Below are 20,665 nucleotides of genomic sequence, written 5' to 3'. Positions count from 1 at the left end.
TCTTAACCTCGGGCATGTGCCGGTGGGACCCATGTGGCTTGTTTCCGAGAAAGAGGCTCCAGGGAAGAGGAAACAGGCTGGCATAGCCCTGCCCCGCACTCCCAGAGCTCAGGGCCACAGGGCTCAATGGCAGTGGTGAACTCCTGCCTGCTTTGGTGCCAATGGAGAGTCAAGGCCCCTTTTCCACCAGCTATCTCCCATCTTCTTTCTGAATCTTGGGAGAAGTAAAGGCCATCGTTTCCTGAGTCTGGTAGAAGAGATAGGATCTGTCCAATGGCTGCCGTTTCTGTGGGTCCTACTGTGTGCTAAGAGACTGGGCTAGATGCTCACATGTGTTATTGCCAATCCCCAGAAACAACCGGCTGACTCTGATGGCCTCAGGTAAAGGGACTTGCCCAAGATGACACAGTGATCCAGAGCTGCTCCACCATGGTGACACTATTGCCATTTGGAGCAGAAAAATTCTGTGTGGTGGGGGCTGTCCTGTGCATTGTGGGATGTTTAGCTGCATCCCTGACCTCTACCCACTAATCAGTAGTAACCTCACAGTTGTGAAAACAAAAAATGTCTACAGATGTTGCCAAAAATTGCCCTTCTGAGCTAGAGGATGGAGGCAGGATTCAGACCTAAGCCTGTGCTTGTTCGCCACCGTGCGCTAGCTCAGAAGTCCTCACCCAAGCAAGGCAACCCTGCTTGCCTTTAGGATATAGGCAGGGTGGGTAGTGCTTTGGTGTTTCTGAACTGTGTACTAATCAGCTGTAGATATAGGCCTTCTAGAACATCCGTGAGGATCCAACTTTGTGGTGGAGGCTGAGGACAGAAGTTCCTTATTTTTATTTATTTATTTGAGATGGAGTTTTGCTCTCGTTGCCCAGCCTGGGGTGCTGTCGCGATCTTGGCTCACCGCAACCTCCTGGGTTCAAACAATTCTCCTGCCTCAGCCTCCTGAGTTGCTGGGATTACAGGCACCTGCCACTACACCATTGCTCTGGTATCCTGAGATTAGCACTTCATTGCAAAGCCCTTGCATTTAGGCCTTCATTTTGAGTCTTCCAAATACTTATTAAGTCTGAAAGCTTATTACTCAGCACTGATAAATTGCAAGGCACTGAAACCCAACTCTAACTTAAGGGTTAGAGGAAGTCTGTTGGTTTATTTAACTGAAAAGTCCAGGGGTATATCCCATGGCTTCAGGTATGGCTGGATCCAGGTCTCAAACATCATCAGGACACTATTCTTCCACTTTCTACAGTTTTGACTTCATTCTCTGACAGGTTCTTTCTATATGGCCACAAGATAGCCACCAGCAGCTCCAGGCTTACATGGTCCTAACAGTTTAAGACTTCAGATAAAGAAAAAGTAACTTTCCTTACAGTGCCAAAAAATGTTCAAGTAAAGACTCAGATTGGTAAGGCCTGAGCTCTGTGCTCATCTCTGAGCTTGGTGTTGGCCTCACCCAAAGAATTATTATAGGAGAAGGGATAACTCTCCTAAGAAAGGAATACAAGACCTTGTGTTTCTAGAGCAGTGCTGTTCAAAGTGCGGTTCATGAACTGATTTTACTGGTCTGTGATAAGTACGGGAATGCTTAGAAACACTCATAGCAATTTGATGTGGCCATAGCATCCAGGTGTGTGATTAGCGGACTCATCTTGTGGAACAGATTATAAAGCAGTTGGCTGTTGTCAGACTCACATGGAAAGTTGTGAATGATGTGAGTTTTACAAAAGTATCAGTCGATGATGGATTGGAAATTTTAAAAACTGGTTCTTTTCCATAGATAGTCAGAAAAGCACTGCTTTAAACTGGCAAGAATGTTAAAACACAGATTTCTGGGCCCCACCAGTGAAATTCTCATATTGAATTGTAGCTCCCATAATTCCCACACGTGTGGGAGGGACCTGGTGAGAGGTAATTGAATCATGGGGGTGGGTCTTTCTGGTGCTATTTTTATGATAGTGACTAAGTCTCATAAGATCTGATGGTTTCATAAAGGGGAGTTCCCCTGCAAACGCTCTGTCTTGCCTGCCACCATGTAAAACATCCCTTGTTCTTCCATCATGATTGTGAGTTCTCCCCAGTTACGTGGAACTGTGAGTCAAGTAAACCTCTTTCCTTTATAAATTACTCAGTCTCAGGTATGTCTTTATTAGCAATGTGAGAACAGACCAATACAGTAGGTATGAAGTAGGGTGGGGGGAATCAGAATCTGTATTTTCAGCAGGCTCCCAGGTGGGATGAGTTCACAATTATGATTTTCTTATTTTATAGATGAAGAAAAAAGCTTAAATAATTCAGGTGACATGACTTAAATTTTTTTTTTCTTTTCTTTGGTCAGCTTTGTTTAAGTATTACTTGCATACAATAAAATTCGGCAATTTTAAGTATATAATTCAATGACTTTTGACAAATATTACTTTTGACATGTAAGCACCACAGTCACAACATAGAACATTTTCATCACCCTGGAAAGTTCCCTCATGCCCCTTTGAGTTAGTCCCCCCTCCTTACCTTCCCCATCCCCAACCTACCATCTACTGGGTCTGATTTCTTTCAGTATAGGTTTGCCTTTTCTAGAATTTCAGATGAATGGAATCTACAGTGTGTAAGTCCTTTGTATCTGATTCTTGGACATAGCATGATGCTTTTAAGATTCCACCATGTTATATGTATTGATAGAACATGCCTTTTTATTACCTAGTCGTTTTCCATTGTAACTGTGCCACACAGTTTGCTTTGCCATTTACCAGCTGATGGACATTTGGTTCTTTCTAGGGGTCACTTGACTTTGAAGGGCCTGGTTTCAGCCTAGACTTTTCTGATTTCAATCCTGGCTTCCTTCACTATTGATCACAGAGTCAGGTGAGGTTGATTTAATACTGAGAAGCCCCTCCTGGATCCTTCAAAGTAGTCACAGGATCCCTGACCCTAGGAAGGAGACAGGCTGGGTCAGCATCACAGTGTGCATGGCTGGAGGCTCAGGGGCCTAGGGAAAGGAGAGTGACCCCTCCAGGCAGTGATCAGCATGTGGATCAAATCTGGCCCTCCACTTGTCTTTGTAAATAAAGTTTTATTGAATCACAGCCATATCCATAGACAGTTTATACTGTAGGCTTGGTTCCAGACCACTTCAATAAAGTGAATATCACAGAAAAGCAAGTCACATGGATTTTTTTATTCCCTAGTACATATAAAGTTTTGTTTACACTATACCATAGTCTGTTAAGTGTACAATAGCATTATGTCTAAAAAAGCGCATACCTTAATTTAAAAATACTTTATTGCTAAAAAATGCTAATGATCATTTGAGCCTTCAGTGAGTCATAATCCTTTTGCTGGTGGAGGATCTTGCCTCAGTGTTGATGGCTGCTGAGTCTTCAGGATGGTGGCTGTAGAATGTTGGGGTGTCTGTGGCAATTTCTTAAGTTAGGATAACAGTGACATTGGCCACATTAATTTACTTTCCTTCACAAAAGATTTCTCTGTAGCATGCAATGCTATTTGATGGCTTTTGACCCACAGTAGAACTTCTTTCAAAATTGGAGCCAGTCCTCTCAAACTGTGCCATTATTTTTTCAACTAAGTTTATGGAATACTCTAAATTCCTTGCTGTCATTTCAGCAATGTTCACAGCATCTTCACCAGAAGTCAATTGCATCTCAAGAAACCACTTTCTTTCTTTGTCCATAAGAAGCAACTCCTCATCTATTCAAGTTTTATTATGAGATTATAGCAATGCAGTCACATCTTCAGGCTCTGCTTCTAACTCTAGTTAAAAGTTTCTTGCTGTTTTCACATCTGCAGTGACTTCCTCCACTGAAGTCTTGAATCCTTTCAAGTCATCCATGAGGGTTGGAATTAACCAATATATTGACCTCCTCCCATAAAATCACAAATGTTCTTAATGGCACTTAGAATGGCGAATCCTTTTCAGGTTTTTAGTTTGCCCAGTCCCTCAGAGCAACCACTGTCTATGACAGTGCTTATATTTAATTATATGTTATATAATTATATGTTATAATTACAACATATATTTCTTAAATAATAAGGTTTGGAAGTATAAATTACTCCTTGATACATGGGCTGCAAAATGGATATTATGTTAGCTGGCATGAAGACAATATTAATCTCCTTACAAAGCTTCATTAGATCTCTTGGGTAACCAGATGCTTTGTCAGTGAGCATATTTTGAGAGGAATCTTTTTTCTGAGTAGTAGGCCTCAACAGTGGGCTTAAAATATTCAGTAAAGCATGCTGTAAACAGATGTGCTGTTATCCAGGGTTTGTTGTCCCACTTATTAAGCATAGGCAGAATAGATTTCATGTAATTCTTGAAGGCCCTAGGATTTTCCAAATGGTAGATGAGCACTGGCTTCAACTTAAATTTAGCAGCTGCACTGACCCCTAGCAAAAGAGTTAGCTGCCTGTCCTTTGAAGGTTTTTAAAACATTTTTAAATTTTTATTTTATTTTATTGAGATAAGGTCTCACTCTGTCATCGAGGCTGGAGTGCAGTGGTGCAGTCAAGGATCAAATCTGGCCCTCTACTTGTCTTTGTAAATAAAGTATTTATTGAATCACAGCCATATCCATAGACAATTTATACTGTAGGTTTGGTTCCAGACCACCTCAATAAGGTGAATATCACAGAAAAGCAAGTCTCATAACTCCTGGGCTCAAGTGAGTCTCCTGCCAAGGCCTCCCAGATTGCTAGGATTACAGGGTTAAGGCACCACGTGGCCCCTTTGAAGCTTTGGAGCCAGGCATTGACTTCTCCTCTGTAGCTATGAAAGTCCTAGATGGCATCCTCTTTTCATAGATGGGTGTTTCATCTACATTGAAAATCTGTTGAGTGTAGCCACCTTTATCAGTGATCGAGCCAGATCTTCTGGCCTCTCAGTTCCTGCAGTTTCCACATCAGTACTTGCTGCTTCACCTTGTACTTTTATGTTATAAAGAAGACTTCTTTCCTTAAACCTCATGAACCAACCTCTGCTAGCTTCAAATGTTTCTCCTTCAGCTTCCTCACCATTCTCAACCTTCATAGAATTAAAGAGAGTTAGGACCTTGCTCTGGATTAGGCTTTGGCTTAAGGGAATTGTGGCTTAAGGTTGTGGCTAGTTTGATCTATCCAGACCACTAACACTTTCTCCATATCAGCAAGAAGGCTGTTTCACTTCTTATCATTTGTGTGTTCACTGGAGTAGCACTTTTAATTTCCTTTAAGAACTTTTCCTTTGCATTCGCAACTTGGCTGTTTGATGCAAGAGGCTTAGCTTTTGGCCTGTCTCAGCTTTCAACGTGCCTTTCCCTAAGCTTCATCATTTCTAGCATTTGGTTTAAAGTGAGAGACATGTAACCGTTCCTTTCACTTGAACACTCAGAGGCCATTCTAGGGTTATTAATTGGCTTTATTTCAGTATTGCTGTATCTCAGGGAATGGGAAGGCCTGACGAGAGGGAGAGAGATGGGGGAACAGACGGTGGGGCAGCTGGAACACACACGTCTGTAGTTTTATATGGGCATGTGTTTGTGGTACCCCAAAACAATTAGAGTAGTAACATCAAAGATCACTGATCACAGATTACCACAATAGATATAATTTAAAAGTTTGAAATATTTTGAGAATTACTGAAATGTGACACAGAGACAGGCAGTGAGCACATGCTGTGGGGAAAATGAAAATGGTGCAGATAGACTGGCTCGATGCAGGGCTGCCACAGACCTTTCATTCGTATAAAAAATGCAATATCTGCAAAGGACAATAAAGCGAAGTGCAATAAGATGAAGTGTGTCTGCATATCGTCTGTGGAGGCTTTTGCTACGACAGCAGAGCTGAATCGTTGTGAAAGAGACCATATGGCCCTCAAACTACTACCATATGGCTAGTAGTAAATATCTCCTACTAGCCCTTTACAGAAAAGTTTGCCTACCCTTGCCTTAGAACCCCAGGGGGTAAGATGCCAGACCCTGTTGGGGTTGGATGGAAACAGGCTTTGGAATCCTGGTTAAAACTGACCTCCGGGGATGACCTTGGAATCTGGTCCAAGTCCCTGTAATCATTTGTGTTTGTGATGTTGGTACCCCAAGAAGATTTCCAGGTTGAGAAGAGGCTTAGAGGTTATTATTCGAATCCCCTTATTTTATGGATGAGGAAACTGAGACCCAGAAAAGGGGGAGTGACTTGTCCCAGGTTACACAGAGGATTGATGGCAGAGCTTAGACTGACCCCTGCCCAGCACCCATCCACTGTGGTGTCCTTGGCAACAGGCCTGGGGTGTGGTGTTTTTAGTGGCTTATAATGATAATAGGCTAAGAGACAAGGGAGGTCTTTCCCAAGCACCCAGACATCACCAGGTGAAGGTGGTGAGGACAAGGGCCCCTTGTCTTGCTGTGCCCTCTGTTGGTTGATGTACACTCTGTTGGCTGACAACTTGGCAGGTGTCAGCCCTGTCCTGGGAAAGGCAGAGTTGGAAGTGAGTTGGCCGTGCCCAGGCCTGCAAGATGTGTATTGCCTATTGTATGTGCATGCGTCTTAGCGTATGGATTTTCAGCCAGTGACATTCATTACCAAGGAAGTAAACTTGCTGGTATAGTTTGGATATTTGTCCCTGCCTAAGTCTCATGTTGAGATGTAATCCCTGGTGTTGGAGGTGGAACCTGGTGGGAGGTGTTTGGGTCATGGGGGCAGATCCCTCATTGTTGGTGATAGTGAGTCTTGTGAGATCTGGTTGTTGTAGTGTGGCACCTCCCCTGCAGCTCTCCTGCTCCTCTGGCCATGTGACATGCCTGCTCCTGCTTCACCTTCCACCATGATTGTAAGCTTCCTGAGGCCTCCCCTGAAGCAGATGTCAATGTTGTCCTTCCTGTACAGCCTGTAGAACCATGAGCCAATTAAACCTCTTTTCTAATAAATTACCCAGACTCGGGTATTTATAGCAATGTAAGAAGGGCCTAATACACTTTCTGGCTACTCACTTAACAGTACTTGCTGGTTCTCGCCCTTCATGCCTCACCTCCCATCCCTTTGTGACCTGCCACTTTCTGTCTGTTTTCTTTAAGCCTGCCTTGAAGATCCACTTGGTGACAGCCTATGGTGGTCTCAGGCGTAGCCCAGAATACTTGTCCTAATTCACCTCGTCCCACCCTTCAGCACATCCTCCAGGTCCTCCTGGCATCTTACCTGGACATTTCACCTCCCCACTGTGGCTTCTTGCCCCTCCTGCCAACCTCAAGCCCCATTCTGTCTGGCTTTGACCTTTTTCCCTCTTCTTCACCTGAACTCAGCTTTTCTCCCTGCCTGAACTGCTTGCAGCTACTCTGCCATTCCCATTCCTGTATTCTAGTGTGCTGTCCTTGGGCACCACCCCTGAAGCTGACCCAGCATCATGAGAGGATGTCTTGCCCCCTCTGCCAAGGCACCTTCTGGGACACTTCCCAATTGACTTATGCAATTTTGTTACATAGACATTGTTATGTGGCTTCTTTCCAGTGTTATCCATGAACATGCCTCCCTCTCAATCTGGTCAGTGAGCAGACTGCTAAGGACAAGGACTAAGCAAGTGTCTGGTGCCTTGCTAAAGGGACTGTCTTCTGGGTAGACATGGTTCTGTCTGAGCGCAAGGCTGGATTCAGTGTGTTGCAGGAAGGCGTGGCAATCCCGCCTTCCCAGGCCAGCTGTGGACATGCCAGGGAGATGGGGAGTGTCAATCCCTTGAAGAAACAAACAACACATGTAGTTTTCTTAAAGCCAATTCAGTCCAGCTTCTCACCATAGCAGGATCTCAGCCGTAGGAGCTGGTACCCTCCCTGCCCAAAAGCCGGGGCCTGATAGCGCCTCAACCAGTGACTTCCTCTGTAAATGTCTCAGACTTATTGCCACCCCTACCCCATTTTGTCCCCTTTTTTGTGGACTGCACTTGAATCATTTTTCCTCTAAATTATTGATTTACCAGTGAGACACTGAATCCCTTCCAGACTCTAGGCCTAAGAGCCGCCCTTCCCTGTGAGAGTCCAGCTTGCCTTCCCAGTGTACCCTAAGCACTTTCCTGTGTGCACAAGCAGGCCCAGCTCCTCCCAGGGCACCCTGCTCCTTAATCAAGGGCACAGCTCAGCACCCTGAGGCTTAGGATTGGCTTTCTAGACCCTTCCCCTTTCCCAGTCACCTTCCTCTTCCAAATGTTATATCACAGAGATGATGTCCTCCATTCTTGGCCAGATGTTAATTCCAAGCCTGTTGCTGGATCACTAACCTGCCAGTGGGTAAAAGATGTGTCTCTTCCCACCAACCCACCCGCATATCCCCACATGTTGAATTCAAGAAGATATCCTTAACATCAAAAGAAACATCTAGTATCAAAAAGCCTTGGAAGAGAGGTGTTGAGTGAATGAAGGACCCAAAATCACAAAGTTAGAATGACTGGGTGATTTGTGGATACTTACAGGCTGCAAATCTCCCCATACCCTACTCCCTAATGTCTTTTTTTTTTTTTTGAGATGGAGTTTCGCCCTTGTTACCCAGGCTGGAGTGCATTGGTGCGATCTCAGCTCACTGCAACCTCCACCTCCCAGGTGCAAGCTATTCTCCTACCTCAGTCTCCCAAGTAGCCGGGATGACAGGTGCCCACCAACATGTCTGGCTAATTATTTTGTATTTTTAATAGAGACGGGATTTCACCATGTTGGTGAGGCTAGTCTCTAACTTCTGACCTCAGATGATCCGCTCATGTCAGCCTCCCAAGGTGCTGGGATTACAGATGATGAACCAGTGTGCCCGGCCACTACTCCCTAATGTCTTACACAAAGACATTAATGTCTTTCTGGCTTGGAGGAAAATATCAATGAGGCATATGACCCAAAGCAGGATTTCCATGTTCTAGAAGAGCAGGTGCACACACGTGTGTGCGTGCATGCGTGTGTGTGGACAATGTGTGTCTGCCTGTGTGTACAGCATCCCAGTGTTCTCCCACCCCAAAAGATAGATTAGAAGACAGAGAGAAAAGTCTTCTGTTCTTGTCCTGGGGGCTTCTCCTCACCAACCCAACAGACTGCACTTGGGAGAAAGGTTATGGGCAGGCCCCTTCCAAGCTGGATTTCAACAACATGGCCAGCTTCTGTTGAAACAGATCAGAAAGGGTCCACTCCAAGCATGTATGTATTGTAGAGCTCCTCATGCTTCCAACTTCAGTGTCATTCACTTTCCAGAAGCAACCTACACCTCATGTTTGCTATTGACACATCAAAAACTTTGATTTGCACCTGCTCCTGTCACCTTGATCATTCCCCAAATCATATTCTTCCTTCTGTGGCCTCCTTATCCATTTCCATAGGAACTGTGAATGTTACACTAGGAATGGTTTTGCTGTTTTATCTGTGTGTGTTTGTTCAGAAAATGGGCCTATTGATCTTTGTTTGAGGTGGGGAAAAAATATAAAAAGATGATTACTGGTCCTTTTATTTCTCTCTAGGCTTCCAGCGAGTAGTTTTCTTGCCTGGAATCCTCTGTACAGCTGGGAGAGGCTAGAACTGAGGTGCTGACAGCTTGTGTCGGAATTGCATGGTGTTTACTGTGCTGTGAGTTTATAACAGCCTTGTTTCCATACTGACAGCAAACGCCATATGGAGAGAAAAAAAAATCTGTCAGATGAACCCTTAAGGGATCACAATATGGCACATGAAATCTCAAAATTGCTTTTGGAAAAGGTGGGGGTGGGGGGGTATCTTGCGTAAATCACATAAGCAGCATGGTGCTCTCTCCCATAATTGAGTAAAAATGGAATTTGACACAAGGTAATTTACTTTGGTTCTGTGTTTGTGCTGGGAAAAACTCTGGCTGCTTGGGAAAGGATGCAAAGGTTCGTTTTCCTCCCCTTAGGGGATCATGTTGAGTGGGAGGCAGCGGGCTGTATCTGCAGGGCATTATGCTAACAGGTGCAGGCTGCAGACCTGTCACAGGCCGCTGAGACCAGGTTCCCTACTGTGGCTGATGATCACACTCATCTAGCTTGACATTTTATTACTGTCACTTGAGATCTTGTCTGTTCACCCACACAGACTCCTGCTGACCTCTCCAATCTGAGTCCAAGCTCTCTGCGGGCTGAGACCACATCCCTAGGTACCTCTCCCCGTCAGAACCTGGCACACACCGAAGCTAAATGCTTGTTGGAGTGGCTATTTGTGAACCATCTGTGCTGGGAGCGGTGGAGACTGCACCCACGGCTGAAGGGCAGAGTTTAGGCTGCGCTCCAGGGCTAGTTGGAGACACGAAACCATTTGGGAGTGGGCCAAGAGGGGACTTGGCAGGTTGCTCATCCACACTGATCCAAATACTCACTCGGGAGAGAATGAAACATTTTAGAGTGTCTTCTTCTACATACCCTACTTAGACCTGGTGAATTCCTCCAAAAATAGTCCCTGCCCTCAGGCAGGTTACCCATGAAAGAAGTGGGCCTGGCTGCAGCTCTTTCTGTTCCAGGAGTCCCTGTGAGGTGAATAAACGTCCAGGAAGGCAGGGCTGTCAGGTCTCCTCTCTCTGCCCACCTCCACTTGTCTGCCGGCTGCGTCCTCCGTGGGCTCTCGCTGCGTAGGGGGAAGGCAGTCTCGGCAGTCCTTGCTGACCAGTCATCCCCGAGAGCCCTGCTGGCATACCACGGAGCAGACAGTGTCTTTCCTGGAAGTTCTGGCAAAAGCCCTGGGAGGACTCCAGGGTCCCCACGGGTCACAGGCCCTGCCTGACCTGATTGGCTAGAACTGAGTCATGGCCACCCTTGAACCTGTCATTGTGGCCAGAGAGAGAGGCCTCTGATTGGCTATGACTGAGTTACATGTCCATCCTTGACCTTATCACTGTGGCCAGGAGACAGAGGCCTTTCGATTGGCTATGACTGAGCATGTCCCCGTTTCTGTAGAATGGGAGGCATCAGCTCCCTTTTTAGATTCAGAGGCTTTGGTTGAATTGGTACAGACTGGGAGAAAGGAGATTCCCTAAAGAAAAGGGAGTTGGAACAGACCAAATTATCCCAACTGTAATGATGAGAAATGGGGTTTATTATGCGTCTCCTATGTGCCAGCGTCTGGCCTGAGTGCTGTCTATGTATTGCCTTGTTCATTCCTCAGGCCGGTCCTAGGAGCTAGGTCTGCTTACCATCCCCAGTTTACAGACTAGACAACTGAGGGGCAGTGTCAAGCCTGTTGCCCCAGGTCACACAGGCAGTGAGTGACCGGCTGGGATTTAAACGCAGGCGGTTTAGCTCCAGAATCCATACTCACAGCTACTGCGGGATCCTCCCTCCCGGCAAGCCATGGCTTTACCTCCTGTGGATAAGCGTTTTGGGACTAAGAATCAGAGTGAGTTGGTGCAGTGGTGTGTTCATATCCCTTGTTGCGTGGCAGAGCTCAAGAGAAATCCTTTCTAGGGGGGTGGTATCCTAGCTCCTCTACACCAGGTAGACTGTAGTCATCCCTTCCCGCAAGTTGCTCTCCTTCCCAGGCTCTGTCACCCTCTTCCCTGTTTCCCATGAACTCACCCGACTGTGTCACGTGCAGCTGCAAAATCGGTGGCTTAGTGTTCCGTGCTCCAGAGAGCTCGAGGCCGCGTGTTTCAGTGGTTCCTTTGAGTTTCTTCCTGGCCAGAGAAAACTTCTTGGAGAGGGTTTGGCATCATTGCAGAAAGGCCCAAAAGGGAAAATGCCCCCATCCGAACTCCAACATGCCCTTCTGGTTTTCAGAGGAGAACTCAGAGGCCCAGAGAGGGGAAGTGAATTGCTTGAAGTAACACAGCAAATGGTTGGTTAGCACCGTGGTCTCTGGGCCTCTTGGTGGGAGTCTGCAGTATTTCCTCTTTAGAACCCTCTTGACTATTGAGTGGGTGAGCGCGGGTGACTTCCTGTCTCTGTGACTTCCTGTCTCTGTGCCTTTGGCGCCTAACTGGAAAAGGCAGGGTTTTCATAATTTTAAGCATCCTAAGACTGGGCTTTTCTCCAGTTGAGCAAAAATGATTTTTAAAAACTGTATCCATTGGGATGCTTTGAATTACAAGTAATTTCTTAAAATGCTCAAACTGACCTAAACAAGGAGAATGTGTTATCTCATAAACAAGTTTTCAGATGTGGTTTGAGCTACAGGAATGGTTGGATCCAGAGATTCATGACATCACCAGGGCACCAGCATAATTTTCCCAGCTCTCACCTCCTTGATGTGTCAGCCTCACCCTCACAGCGGCTTCTCTTGTAGTGTCAAGAACACTGCTGAGGCACCTGGCCTCACACCCAGTACCATGACCTCCAGGGGAAGAGAGCACCTCTGCTCCAGTGTTCCCAGCCAGTCTGTGGTCCACTCTGATTCAACTGGCTTCCATTACAGACCTGCCACCCTTATCTAGCCACTGAAATCAGAGAACGTGATGTACTTAATGGTCACCAAGGAGACAGAATCACGGTCCCCAGAACTGCTGGCATGTCCATACAGAAATCAAAGCATTAGACTGGGGGCGTGGGGTGGGGAGTAGAGGCTGGGTCAAACACTGACATCTCTCTGAGTCTACAGAGACCATGAAATGAAGAAGGGGTTCTGAGAGTTTGCCAGTCACCTTACTCCATCCATCTAGGGCTCTGAGCCCAGGTGTGGGAATGACAGAAAGGCCCTACCTGGCCTTCTCCTGGGTCTCACCACATTCTTCTTTTCTTGTCTCCAGACAGAGATTACTGCAGTTTATGTGACAAGCAGCCAATCGGGAGGCTGCTTTTCCGGCAGTTTTGTGAAACCAGGCCTGGGCTGGAGCGTTACATTCAGTTCCTGGACTCAGTGGTAAGTCCCTGCGCCTGGGGGATGGACCTTTGGTGCTCTGTGGTCAGTGATTGTTCTGGCTCAAAGAAAAAGACCTGGTGGTTTAGAAGAGTGAGGAATAAACTCACTGCTTACAAAGCTCCCAGTATAGACTTTGATTGGGAATGCAAAATTATCTCAGGATCTAAACTCATAGGTGACCTTGGGTGGGCCCCCTCCCCTCTGGACCTTAGTTGCTGTTGCTGTAAAGTGGAGCTCTGTCAGCGCTTTGATTCTGGAAGCCCGGGTTATTATGGGAGGCAGAGTCTGGGGAAGTTAGGCCTAGCTCTTGGATCTTGTGGCCCCTTCCTCCAGCTGAGAACCCATTTTATAGAGTTCCAAAGCTTTTGTGTGTTTGTACAGTTGTTTATTGTCTGCTTCCCCATTAGAATGTAAGCTCCCTGAGGGCAGGACCCTGGGCTTCCTGTTCACACCTGCCTCATACAGTGCCCAGCATCTATGGGCACTCAATCAATGTCAAATGAAGTACATGGCTGTCGAGTCGGTCTGACAGCAGATGGCTCCACTGGGCTCTGGCATGGGTGGTATGCCTAGCGCCATGGAGGCTTCCTTCAGATGTGCTTGTTGTTTGTTTAACAAATGCTGATTGATGGTAAGGAGTTTTAAGACAGGCTGTGGGAAGTCAGGAGTTCCTCTGCACCTGCCCAGAAAGGCAGGGTACCTCAGTTCAGCCAACTGCCTTTGGGTTTCTATCTGAGGAAGGAGGACAAGAGGAAGAGGGGTGAGGAGTGGAGAGCAGTCGTGAAAGGAGTGAAGTCATCCAGGCCCCTCTCCCAGGGGCCGGGGCTGAGATGCTGCTGTTTCCTAAAGGCCCTCATGCCATCACTGGCTGCAGCCATCCTGACCTCCATCTCAGTTTGGGGGACAACCCTTTAGGGCATAAGTCTCTGTATCTGCTTCAGGATCTCCACGGGGATCTCTAGACCCAAAACCAAATTGCCCACTGGACATCTCCACTGAAGTCACAAAGGCCCCCTTAAAGTCAATAAGTCCCAGATGCACTCAGCCCTCTCTCCCAGGTCCCCAAAGCTACCAGCCCTTGAGACATTACCTGTTCCAGTGACCGGCACCCTACAGTCACCCAAGCCTGAAATCTTTGCACTGTCTTTGATGGCTTCCTCTCCTTATCCTTCCCTAACCTGATCAAGGCTCATGTGCTTGGCTTCTTGACCCTGCCCAGGGCAGCTCCCTCCCCTCTGCAGACTCTGCTTTGGGCTTAAGGGAGCTCTGCCTTGAGCTTAGGGGAGGTTCTGCCTTGGGCTTCGGGCAGGCTCTTGGAGCCACTTGTATGAGTGATTACAGTAGTTTTCAATCTTGGCTGGGCATTAGAAACACCTGGGGAGCCTTAGAAAAACACCAGAGCCTGAGCTGAAGCCCAGACCAATTAATTTGAATCTCTGGAGTTGGGACCTAGTATTTTTATAACTTTTTATTATGGAAAATTTCAAACTATAAAAAGTAAAAGTCGACAGAATAGCGTAATAAACCCCCAAGCACCCTTCACCCCACTTCAGCAAGTATGAACTCATGGCCAGTCTTCTTTCATCCATTCCTCCATCCTCTACTCTGTAACATTTTGTGCAAATTTCACCTATTATCTCATCTGTGAACTTTTCACTATGTATCTATGAATAAGAGTTCTTTAAAAAATGGTATTGTCACAGCTTAAAAATTCTTTGCTATCATCAAATGTTAGTATTCAGATTTCCAGTGTTCTCGTACATTTTATGTGTATTCGTTTGACTTGGTCTGGAGAAGGTCCACACATTGTGATTGGGTGATGTTTTCTTGACTCTAGGCTCCCCCATAACCACCCACCCCCACTTGTAATACATTTGTTGTTCCTACAGAAGAGTTTCACACAGTCTGAATTTTGTATTTTCATCCCCAAATGTCATTTCACCGGCTCCTCTATATTTCTTATACATTGCTAGAAACTTGTCCAAAGTCAGTTTCCCTTTCTGCGGGGTGGAGTGGGATTTGACTTCCTCCGTGGTTTCATATTCTTCCATCAGGGGGCATGTACCATCTGGTTGTCTTTCTTTTTGAAACAGTAGCAGCTATTGCTAGGCTGTACCTAAATCTGTACCTTAACAAGAGCTTGCAACAGGGCAGCAGTCTAATTCTGCCATTCCTTCTTCATTTGCCAGTGAAGACACTTCCTTTTGATGACCATTTGGCGACCCAGTGGTAAAGTTTATATCAGAAATGGTTGATTCTTTTCTTGCATTAATGTTTCTAAAATACCAAACTGGTTCTCTACCGTCCTCCAGTAGCAGTAACTAATTAGAGTTTTTAACTTGTGGTTTTAAACATGTTGCATGTGTATTGATGCACCATGGTCATTATCCTGATTGATGCTCGTGGTCTCATCACTGGCTAGTGGGGGCCTCTCCAGGTTGGCTTCTGAGTCCCTGGCTGGACTCCAGCAGTTATCAGTAGTCTCCTTGCTGTCTGGCATGACGCAGGTTTCTGGGCTCATCTTGTACTAGATCCACTGTTTTTCAGAGGAGCTGTGGTTCCTTTTACGGGGACATAGTAGTTGTAGGCCACTGTTTGGCACAAGGGTTTATACCACTAGGCTGGCCACCGATTCTAGAATCTATTGGGGGTTTTTCAAATCTCCCAGGGGTTTAATGTGTATCCAGAATTGGGAAATAATGACATCTAGGATAGAGTCCAGGTTCTGAGGCTGACTTAACTAGATCTTCCAGCATCAGTTCCTGCCCACCTTTTCACTCTTGGCCTTCTGGGGTCTTTCTTGAGCGCTGTATTCTGGCCCGACCACCCACTTCTGGCGTTTCTGACCTGCCAGGAGAGTTCAAGTCTCTTGGCCGTAGCTCCCTCAGGCCTCCCTGCCTGAAATCCTCCCCATGATCCCATTTGCCTGGCAGATACCTGCTTGTCCTTCTGTCCCATGTTCTCAGAGGCCCTCCCGATCTCCCTCTTCCTCTCCTTCCTGCTAGGCCCCTCGGCTGTGGGTGCTTGCTTCTCACATGTGCCTGAGCCACATTACTGCCCTGTGCTGGGAGAGATGCACTGATGGAGAGTGCGGGCTCCAGAGACAGGATGCCAGGACAACGTGGCTCTGCCACCAGCTCTTGCTGAGACCATGGGCGGGTGTTTAACCCCTTGTGTGTCTCATGTCTTCATCTGTAGGTGGGGATATAGCCGTGTCTGATAATGGGAGAGGTGTTAGGTAGAGACTACATGAGTTCTTACTACTCAGAGCCATGTCTGAAATAGCACTGAGGCTCAGTGAAGGTGGCCATTGAGAAGTCTGTGTGCCTGTTCCTCCACCAGCCAGAGCCTCTTGGTGGCACAGATGTGGCCCATGGTCTGTGAATCCTCAGCCCACAATTCTGCACCTAGCAGCTGGGTGATGGTCAGATTGGGCCTAGTGGAGGTTGGTGACTTGCCTGGAGTCACAGAGTGTGTGAGAGGCAGAGGTAGGCCCAGAACCCAGGTTTCCTGGCTCCCAGCCCAGGCTCCTTCCTCCACATTATGCTGCCCCTGAGGTCATGAGCATAATAAGCCAATGACAGGGAAGGTTGGAAGGTGAGGAATGGGCTGGAAAAAGAAGAACTGGAGCAGGTTAAAGGAGGTGGGGAGTGATGGGGAGACTGGTTGTATCATGAAGTAGGGTAGTCAGCATAGGAGTCTTTGGAAAGGCGACATTTGATTGAGGACCAGGAGGAGCTGGGGGAGTTAGCCAAGCGAATACATGGTGAAAGGGCATTGCAGGCAGAGAACAGCCAGGACAAAGGCCTGCAGGCAAGAATGTCCGTAGTTGGAGAGGAGGGAGGAAGGGCAGGGGGTAGGAGAGGAGTTGATCATGTAAGACTTTGTGCCATCAGAGAACTTTGACTTTGAGTGAAATCAGGGAGCTACTGGAGGGTGTTTAACAGAGCAGTGGCATGGTCTGACTTGGGTTTTTATTTATTTTATTTTATGTATGAGACAGGGTCTTGCTCTGTCATCTAGGCTGGAGTGCAAGGGCAGATTCATAGCTCATTGCAGACTCAACCTCCTGGGCTCAAGTGATCCTCCTGCCTTGGCCTCCCAAGTAGCTGTGAATACAGGTGTGTACCACCATACCCATCTGTGACTTAGGTTTTTAAAGGATTTCTCTGGCTCCCATGTTGGGATCAGGCTTTGAGGGCCAGAGGCGGGAGCAGGGAGATCTGCTAGGAGGCTGTTGTAGCAATCCGGGTGAGAGCAGCTGGTGGCTCAAGCCAGCGTGGTAGCCCCTGGAAGTGGTGAGAAGTGGTTGGATTTGAGACTTGTGTGGAAGGCAGAGTTAACAGTATATTCTCTGATGGATTGGGGATGAGAGAAGAGTTAAGGAAGATTTCAAAGTTTTGACCTGAGCAAATGGAAAGATGGAGTAAGGATAAGGCTGCAGGAGGGTCACCTTGTGGCAGGATCAAGAGCTCCGATTTAGACACACGCAGCTTGGGATGTCCACCAGATGCCCAATTGGAGATGCTCCAGGGGACGTGGGTATTCAGGTCTGGCGTCACGAGAAAGGTCTCGGGGTGGAAAAGGAAACTTGGGAGTTTTCAACTTTTTGAAATTTTTGTTTTTGAGACAGTGTCTTATTCTGTTGCCTAGGCTAGAGTGCAGTGGTGTGATATCAGGTCACTGCAACCACCACCTCCCGGGCTCAGGTGATCTTCCCGCCTCAGCCTCCCAAGTATTTGGGACTACAGGTACATGCCACCATGCACGGCTAATTTTTGTATTTTTCGTAGAGACAGGGTTTTGCCATCTTTCCCTGGCTGGTCTTGAACTCCTGGGCTCAAGCAATCTGCCTTTGTTGGCCTCTCAAAGTGCTGGGATTACAGGCATGAGCCTCTGTGCCCAGCCTGGGAGTTGTCTACGTATATATAACTGGTTTTAGAGCCCTGGGCTGGAGGAGCTCACTGAGGATATAAATACACTTGGATGGAGAAGCAGTGAACAAAAGACACCCAGACCAAGGGCTGCTCCCCATTTGGAAAAGAGGAGGTGGTGGCAGCTTTGGGAGCCATCTAGAGAGTTGATGAGGCAGAGCAGGGTGAGGCTAAGCCTAGGAGCTGGTGGAATTTTCCAGCCATGTGTTTTGTTAGACACTTATAGTCAGTTTGAAAAGGGGGAAAAAAATCCAATGGATGCCCATTTTCATTCTGGTCTTGCCGTCGTTCCCCCTCTCTGGGCCTGTACCAAGAGCTGTTTTTTGGAAAGGAAATGTGAGTCTGGCTCCCTGCGTCAGCGCGTCAAATACTCTTCACATCTGCCCTAATGAAGCCGCCACTCAGGAGAGGCCGACTCCATCCCCTCCGCGTTTTCATCTGCATCCCTGGGAATTAGCGAGACTTTTTCATCGCCCATCTTGACGTCAAATGACCAGCCTCTGGAACACCTCTTTTACGCACGGAGACTTTATTGAGTTTTTCAGGGCTGGCATAACTTCTCGTCTAAAATCCGTTTTTTCTTCCATCCCGACTGGAACCCAGAGGAGGGAGGAGGTGGTGGTGTCCGTCCTTGGCGTTGCCGTAGCGCCCAGGTGCTGCCTGACTCGGCCGGCGCCATCCATGCCATTCCCATCTCTCTGTTGAATTTCTACCAAGCGGAGCTTTTAAAAATAACCTGTCCTCATTGGACTCTGTTGTAGTCCCTGGGAAAGACTCCTCTCCTGCACAGTTTTTTGTTTTTTTTTTTAAATTTGAGACAGTCTTGCTCTGTTGTCCAGGCTGGAGTGCAGTGGCACAATCTCAGTGCACTATGACCTCTGCCTTCTAGGTTCAAGCGATTCTCCTGCCTCAGCCTCCTGAGTAGCTGGGATTAGTAGGTGGGCATCTGCTAATTTTTATATTTTTAGTAGAGATGGGGTTTCACTATGTTGGCCGGGCTGGTCTTGAACTCATGACCTCAAGTGATCCGCCTACCTCAGCCTTCCAGAGTGCTGGAGTTACAGGCACGAGCCACCGTGCCCGGCCTCCTGTACCATCTTAATGTCTGCATTTCTCAAGTCAAGTGGAAGGACTGCAGCTGTTTTTAAAGAGGGCCTGGGTGATCTGGGCAGCAGAACTGTTTGTGCGTCATTTGCTAGACTGCTGGGGGAGTTCGGCCTTTGGTGTTGATTGTCAAGGGTCTTCCAGGAACCTGAGAAAGACTCTTCTCCTGCCACTGCCAGTTGCCCTCTCAGTGAGAAATGAAGTCAATGACCTAAGCCACGACTAGGTCTGGTCTCTAGAGGGCAAAGAGTTTGCCCAGCTGGTCAGGGGATTGAAGAGGGTCCAGGCTAGTGTCAGACCCACAGACCAAGAGGGTCTCGGGCATCTTTGAGACTGCTGGACTTCTCTCTAACTTGTTCCCTGGGAGCCTTGACCCTATGCTGGCTCATTTGAAACTATCTTCTCTTCACACTTGGGCGAGACTTAACGTCTTCAGGTCTCTTCTCTGTGGGATTGGGGGAGGTTTGGCAGATACAGAACCAGATCCACCCAATGCATGTTTATGGGGTGGCTCTGTGTGCCAGGCCCTGTTCTAGCAGTTGGGAGAATACAATGAACAGGAGAACTAAGTTCCTGCCCTCGTGCAGCTTGCTTTTTGGTTAAATGAAAGACTGAAAAAAAAAAAAAAAAGAATTTTTTTCCAAGAGATGGAGATTCACTTTATTGTCCAGCCTGGAGTGCAGTGGTATGATCATAGCTTACCATAGCCTCAAACTCCTGGGCCCAAGCGAATCATCCCACCTCAGCCCCCTGAGTAGCTGGGGCAAGGGCACAGGCCATGACACCTGGCTGTTAAAAATTTTTTTTTTTTTTTTTTTTTTTAAGGGATGGGATCTCACTGTATTGCCCAGGATGGTCTTGAACTTCTGGCCTCAAGTGATCCTTCCACCCGCCCAAAGTGCTGGATTATAGGCATGAGCCACCGCACCCAGCCAAAGAAAATTTTGAAGTGAATTAAGCAACTCCAGCTACAAGTTAAAATATCTGTTCAGTATTAGCTTTGGGATTTTTGTTTCTGTTCTTTTTTGAGACAGAGTCTCACTCTGTCACCCAGGCTGGAGTACAGTGGTGTGATCTCAACCAACTGCAACCTCCACCTCCTGGGTTTAAGCAATTCTCATGCCTTGGCCACCCTAGTAGCTGAGATTACAGGTGTGCACCACCATGCCCAGCTAATTTTTATATATTTTGGTAGAGATCGTGTTTCACCATGCTGGTCAGGCTCATCATGAACTTCTGACCTCAAGTGATCTGCCCGCCTTGGCCTCCCAAAGTGCTGGGATTACAAGCATGAGCCACTGAGCCCCACACGGTATTAGTTATTACATCAAAACATAGCGGCTTGAAACAACAGTCAGCCTTTATTATCTGATGGTTTTGTGGGTCAAGAATTTGGGCATGGCTTAATGAGCTGCTATTGGCCTAAGGTCTCTCATGAGGTGAGACATCAAGATGTTGGCTGGGCTGAAGTCTTGACCATGCTGGAGGATCCACATCAGCAGTTACTCGCATGCCTGGCAGGTTGGCACTGTCTGTTGGGAGGAGGGAGCCTCTTCATGGGATTGCTTGAGTGCCCTCACAACATGGCTGGCTTTCTCTAGAGCAAGCGATCCAAGAGAGGGTGGTAGGAGCTGCAGTGCCCTCTGTGACCTCTCCTTAGAGCATCCACACTATTTCCCTAGTATTATACGGGTGGCACTGGTTAGCCCTATTTCATATGGAAAGAGACTTTCCAAGAGCATGGATGTCAGGCCACCTTGAAGGCAGGCGACTACAAATATGAGGTTACAACAAATGAAATCTCATATAGGAAATGCTAAGAGG

General features: G+C 47.2%; 1 protein-coding gene across 2 annotated transcripts in view; it reads left to right on the top strand.

The window, feature by feature from the left end:
• GRK5 (G protein-coupled receptor kinase 5) overlaps nt 1–20,665 on the top strand; it is a 242,554-nt gene that overhangs the window by 157,801 nt on the left and 64,088 nt on the right. The window contains exon 3 of one of the 2 annotated variants that reach the window (XM_017509092.2): nt 12,691–12,803. The exons of the other annotated variant lie outside the window; for it this stretch is intronic. Within the exon in view, the coding sequence (XP_017364581.1) occupies nt 12,691–12,803 (113 nt within the window). The remainder of the gene's footprint in view (nt 1–12,690; nt 12,804–20,665) is intronic. 2 annotated transcript variants of the gene reach the window in all.

Source organism: Cebus imitator, unplaced genomic scaffold (genome assembly GCF_001604975.1).
Source record: "Cebus imitator isolate Cc_AM_T3 unplaced genomic scaffold, Cebus_imitator-1.0 Scaffold406, whole genome shotgun sequence".
Taxonomy (NCBI): Eukaryota; Metazoa; Chordata; class Mammalia; order Primates; family Cebidae; genus Cebus; species Cebus imitator.
This window is presented reverse-complemented; position numbering and strand designations above follow the sequence as displayed.